Source organism: Plasmodium gallinaceum (assembly GCF_900005855.1).
Source record: "Plasmodium gallinaceum strain 8A genome assembly, contig: PGAL8A_v1_60, whole genome shotgun sequence".
Lineage (NCBI taxonomy): Eukaryota > Apicomplexa > Aconoidasida > Haemosporida > Plasmodiidae > Plasmodium > Plasmodium gallinaceum.
The window spans coordinates 256,594-262,873 of NW_021628219.1; the positions used below are offsets into that span (position 1 = coordinate 256,594).

The 6,280-nt window shown below is 16.9% G+C and overlaps 3 protein-coding genes across 3 annotated transcripts; 2 read left to right on the forward strand and 1 right to left on the reverse strand.

The window, feature by feature from the left end:
* PGAL8A_00082200 (conserved Plasmodium protein, unknown function) lies at positions 1 to 570 on the forward strand (the record flags this gene model as incomplete). The annotated part of the gene is made up of 1 exon (XM_028670688.1): positions 1 to 570. One exon carries the CDS (start codon positions 1 to 3, stop codon positions 568 to 570), a length of 570 nt encoding a protein of 189 aa, XP_028525940.1.
* A 491-nt stretch (positions 571 to 1,061) lies between these two features.
* On the reverse strand, positions 1,062 to 1,892 carry PGAL8A_00082300 (conserved Plasmodium protein, unknown function; the record flags this gene model as incomplete). The annotated part of the gene is made up of 4 exons (XM_028670699.1): positions 1,062 to 1,247; positions 1,357 to 1,611; positions 1,709 to 1,772; positions 1,858 to 1,892. 4 exons carry the CDS (start codon positions 1,890 to 1,892, stop codon positions 1,062 to 1,064), a joined length of 540 nt encoding a protein of 179 aa, XP_028525941.1.
* Positions 1,893 to 2,780: 888 nt separating this feature from the next.
* NEK4 (NIMA related kinase 4, putative) lies at positions 2,781 to 4,464 on the forward strand (the record flags this gene model as incomplete). The annotated part of the gene is made up of 7 exons (XM_028670710.1): positions 2,781 to 2,863; positions 2,945 to 3,017; positions 3,115 to 3,208; positions 3,326 to 3,460; positions 3,589 to 3,866; positions 3,980 to 4,099; positions 4,315 to 4,464. The coding sequence occupies 7 exons, from the start codon at positions 2,781 to 2,783 to the stop codon at positions 4,462 to 4,464; spliced, it is 933 nt and encodes a 310-aa protein (XP_028525942.1).
* Positions 4,465 to 6,280: the final 1,816 nt, after the last annotated feature.

Consider the following 6,280-nt stretch of genomic DNA (forward strand, 5'->3'; position numbering starts at 1 on the left):
ATGGTTGAAATAAGATTAAAAACAAAAAATTCAAGTTGTGAATTTAATCTTGATTTTAGTGAAGTTAAAATACCGGACGATATAAATATATTAAAAGATTTAGAAAAGGAAATTGAAAATTCAATTTATCATCTAAAAAGGTCGAATGAAGAAATAAAAGAATTTGACCCACTTGGAAAAGATAATGACCTTTTTTTGGCATTAAATGAAAATAAATTTGCTTTAAGTAGAAAAGAAGAAAGATTACAATTAATTAAAAAGAAAATACATAACTTAGAAAGTTTAAATTTATTAAATGAAGTGAGTGTATGCAATGATCCGTTAACTAATAAAGATAAAAAGTTAGAAATTGGGATTTTAAATGAAAATGATAATTCAAAAGATGAAAATAATGATTCTTCAATAAAAAATATCTTGAGTGATAATTTAAATGATGAGAATTTATATTATGATAATAGTAATCAAAATTATTTATGTAACAAAAATTTGAGTGGGACAATTAAAGATGAAAGTGAAACACATTCTGAAAAGAACACAAATGCTCTAGATGAAAATGGTATTTATTTATAGAAAATTTAATAATGTACTTTATTTAATTTATTCATTATCCTTATTTATAAATCCTTTTAAATTAAAATTTACATTCTCTTATTAAGTCTATTAAAGTTATATCGTTTCTCATATTCTCTTAAAATATTATTTTAAAAATTTTTTTAAGTGTACAATCTTAAATTTACTAAAGCCTTTTTTTAAGTTTCACATCAAACTTATTTCAAATTAATTTTCCATATTAAGACAATTTATTTTTTCTTTTGTTAAAAATAATAATAAAATGTTTTAAATGATTAATAAAATTAGTTATTAATATCTCTGTAATTAATACATCACATTTTAATCCTCTGATATGTTTTATTTTATTTTATTTTATTTTTTTTTAATTTTCCTTTTCTCTTTTTTTTTTTTTTTTATATTGTATTCTTTAATAATTGATTCAAAGATATCTTTATATGAATATTATATTTTTTATAAAAAAGTTTTAGAAATATTTAAAATTTTATTATTTAAAACATAACATCAAAGAACATAGTTAAAAATGTATATGATATGTAACATTGTAAAAAAAAGTATAATACTTCAAAAGCTAAAACAAAAGAAAAGAAAAAAGCAAAAATACCACTTGTCATTGTAGCTAATATTAGTTTCATTAATTCTCCAAAAACACAAAAAGCCATAAGTGGTCTAACTGCCTAAAAAAAAAAAAAAAAAAAAAAAAAAGAATAAATAATATATTAAAATAAATAAAAAAAAAAAAATACATATATATGTAAAAATAAATTTACAAATATTATAATCAACCTGAAATGTAGTTCTTGCCATATAAATAAAAAAAAATCTATAACTAAGAACATATTTTATAGCAAATTTAGTCATATCAAAAATGTTAAAATAATGATTAATAGATGGTAAACTTTTTATTAAGTTTAAGGGTGTTATATCTTCTTTTAATCTGTCATTATAACTTTTATACATAACATTTTTATCATTGTTGTTAGTGATTTTTTTCTCGATTTTATTTGTTGAAACACATCTTTTAGATAAACAGCTGAAAACCTAATTAAAAATAGAAAAAGAAAATAGAAAAATTCATATAACTAAATATAAGTTTTCGTATTTTTTAATTTCTCAAAAAAAAATATTTTTTTTTTACAGGTGGATAGCTCTTAAATAAGTTCAAAGAATAAAAATTATTCTTCCATATATAAGGACTAATCCTATCATTCAAAAAGAATAAAAAAAAAAAAAAAAAAAAAAGAATTATATAGATATATTAAAAAAAATTGTTATTATTTTAAATACCCTTCAGTTATTTTTCCAAAGAATTTTTTACTCATTTTATTAAATAGCTTTCTTTAATTTCTTTTTTTTTTATTAATAAAAGAATCATATTAAAAAAAATAAATAAAATAAAATAAATAAAATAAAATAAATAAAATAAATATATAATTAAAAAAAAAAAAAAAATAATATAAAGAAAAAGAAATGGAATTAAAAAATGAATTATTTTTAAAAATATATGTATATAATTTATTTTGCAATAGAAAAATATTTTTTTATTTAAATATATGCACACTTAATAACAAATTATCGAAAAAAAATAATAAAAGAATTAAAAAAAACAATAAAAAAATTGAAATGTAATAAAAAAATTGTAATAAGATAAATTGAAAAAAATATTTGAAATAAAAGAAAAAGTAATGATACAAAAATAGTAACTCACTAATGAAAAAAACAATTTTAGCAAATCTACGTACATTTTTATCACATCTAAAATGAGTTACTAATAACACAAAATAGTATATTATTAAAATGTAAGCATTATAAATAAAAAATTAACCCTTGTTACTTCTTACAAAATTAAGGAAATTGGAAAAAAGTTCAAAAAATAAAAAATATTCAATTAGTATATACACTTATTCTACAAGGACAATGTTTTCGTTAAATCAAAAAAAAAAAAAAAAAAAAAAAAAGAAAAAGTCTTTTTAGAAAAGTTAAAAAGTATTATTAATATTTTAATTAATTTTTTTCATTTATTTTTTTTCAAGCCAATTTTTTTTTATTCTATGATTCCTTCTTTTTGCTATCATTTATATACAGGAACTCCAAATAGAATATTATATAATTCTATATATATATATTTTTTTTTTTTGTAAAAAATTTCATTAACAAAACCAATTATATTTCTTCTTTTTAAATATATTTGTACGTAGATATTAATTAAAATGAATAAATATGAAAAAATAAGAGATATAGGAAAGGGAAATTATGGGAATACAGTACTTGTTAGAGATAAAAAAAATGACCAGTAATTTTAAATTTTACAATAAAAAAAAAAAAAAAAAAAATTAAATAAAAATAAATGAAATATATATTTTTTATTCTAAAGTTATGTAATGAAGATAATAAATATTTCTCAAATGTCTCAAAAAGAAAAAAAGCAATGTTTAAAAGAAGTTGAAGTATTTCAAATAAAAAAATAATATAAAATAAAAAATTTTTAAGATACATATTAACAAATAATATTTTTTATTTTTTACTGTTTTGTATATCTTTTAGTTATTATCAAAATTAAATCACCCTTTTATAGTCAAATATATTGAAAGTTATATAGAAGGTGATACTCTTAGAATAATTATGAAACATTGTAAAGGTAAAAAAAGATAGAAACTAAAATATTGTATCAATTAGTAAACATTAAAAAAAAAAAAAAAAAAAAAATAAAGTAAAAAATGCACTTTTCATTTTAACTTTATAATAACATTTAAAGGTGGGGACCTTTATCATTACATTCAAAATAAAAAGAAACAAAATACACCTATAAAAGAAAAACGTATACTTATTTGGCTAACTCAAATTTTAACTGCTCTAAAATTTCTTCATTCAAATCATATTTTACATAGAGGTTAGTCATTTTTTTCATGCCAAATAAAAAAAAAAGGAAAAAAGGAAAAAGCATATTTTTTTTTTTTTTTTTTTGTGTGTTGTATAAATTAATAAAAAAAAAAAAAAAATATATTTTTTTTTTAACAGATATGAAATCATTAAATATTTTGATAGATAGTGATAAGAGAGTTAGGTTATGTGATTTTGGGATCTCAAAGGTTTTAGAAAATACTTTAGATTATGCTAATACCTTAATAGGTACTCCATATTATTTAAGTCCAGAATTATGTAAAGACAAAAAATATAGCTGGCCTTCAGATGTTTGGGCTACTGGTTGTTTAATTTATGAGCTAGCCACATTTAGAACTCCTTTTCATTCAACAAAAGGAATTCAGCAATTATGCTACAACATAAGATATGCACCAGTATAAATATACATGAATGTATATATATTATTTTCATATAATTTGTTATACATATTCTTATTGATTCCTTTAATCTCTATAATTTTTTGTTACGTATATCTTATTTTCTTTAGATACCTGATTTGCCACATATATATTCAAAAGAACTAAACAATATTTATAAAAGTATGTTAGTTAGAGAGCCAAATTACAGAGCTACTGTCCAACAATTGTTGGTGTCAGATCTTGTTCAAGTAAATATATAAAACATATAGAAATATTAACAAAAAAATTTTCTCTAATATATAAAAAGAAAAATGTATAGATAAAATAAATATATGTTAATAAAATATATACTTATAAGTGAATTGATTAATTTTAAAAGACAAAATGTGTGCTCATAATAAATGATATATTTTTATATAAAAAAATATGTACCATTTTTTAAAAAATTATTGAATTTATTTAGAGGCAGTTAAAATTATTGATTGAAGAAAAAATACGAGAAAAACAAACTATGAAAAAACCCTTAAAAGAGAAGCCAACTATTGAAAATGACAATTCAGGAGTAAACGAACAAGAAGTTAAAACACTACTATTGGACGTTATTGATAATTAAAATTCTAGTTATTAAAAATATATATATATATATAAATGAATTATATAATACCATATATTTTTTATTTATACATAGAAAAACGTTTATCTTATGTACAGTTGAAAATAATACATAAATCATTTAACATATCCATTAATAAAATTCCAGAATTGATTTATTGAAAGTGTTCTTAAAAAAATTTTTTTGTTTATTTTTTCTATATATGATAAAATGAGTAAAATGAGTAAAATGTATATATATTTTATGAATAATTTAAGAGATTAACTAATTTTATTCTAAATATACTTAATAGCCTAAATATATATATATACAAATGAAATTATTTTTTCATTTAATGGATTCGCTTTTGAAAAAATCTTTTATTATACTCATTATTATATTTATTTTTTATTATTTATATATTTTTTTTTTTTATTATGTTTGTTTTCATTATATTTTTTTTTTAAATGTCATTTTAAATTTTTATCCTTTATAAAAATACAGAAATATGTTTATGTATATAAATATATCCTTGAATTTTTTTTAAGATAAATTTTGGAATAACAAAATTATTTTCATTTAATTATAAAATATTTCAAATCGTTTCATTATACATATATATATTTATATATGTATAAACTGGATGATTTTTTATTCTTTTTATTTTGTAATATTTTTTCTTAATAAAATAATTTCTAATTTACCTTTTTTTTTTTTTATTTTGTTAAGAAGAAAATTCATGAAAGTAATACACATAAAACATTATTTCAAAAAAGATATGATGATTATTTTTTTTTAAATATAAGAAAAACAATTTCCACAAATATTTTAAAAATACATTTCTATTTAATTAATGCATATTTTTTTACATATAATAATAATTCTTTTTTTTTTTTTATATTAATGTAGAGTTATTTGTTCGAATTATTACTTTTTTTTTTTTTTTTTTAATAATATTAATGAAAAATATGAGTTTTTAAAATTGCTATTTTTTATGTATACAATTTTTTATATATTGTGTTTTTTAATGGTGTTACGATGACAAAGTTTAAATTAGCATATGTTATGAGTTTATATATTTTATTTAAATAAAAAAAAGTTAAAAAAAAAAAAACTTTCTCCTTACAAGAAAATGATATATTTTTTAATATTATAATTTATTTTATTTTATTTTATTTTTTTTTTTTATGTTTATATTTTAAATATATTTCTTCTAAATGTAAATATATTAATAAAAAATGCATAAGCATTTAAGTAGAATTTATCCGATTATGTTCCATATTTACCATTAAAAATACAAATTTTTTTTACGTCAATTTTTACAATTAAATATATAAGGTTAATTAATGTTATATATATATATAGTTTTTTAAAAAGTGAATACAAACAAAAAATAAAAAACCAAATTTTAAAAAAAATGGGCACATAAAATTTATAGTAGTTTTTTGTACCACAATATTAAAAAGTATTAAGTATGTTTATCTATAATAATAGGAAACTAAGAACTTTTATAATTTTCTTTTTTTTCTTTCTCTTTTTTTTTTTTTTTTTTTTTTTTTTTTTTTTTTAATTTAATCATTTGTAAATTATTTTAATAGTAGAGAAGCTAATTTTGATACAAAAAATTAACTATTTATTTAATATTAAAAGGGAAAAATATATAAAATGATAAAGAGAATAATTTGTTTTTTTTTAAATATATTGTAATAATAAAGCAAAATAAAATTAAATTTTATTAATTGCAGGAAAAGAAATGTAATAAATATCAAAGAAAAAAATAGAAAAAAACAAAATATAGGCTGTACGAGTTTTTTTTTTTTTTTTTTTTTTTTTTTTT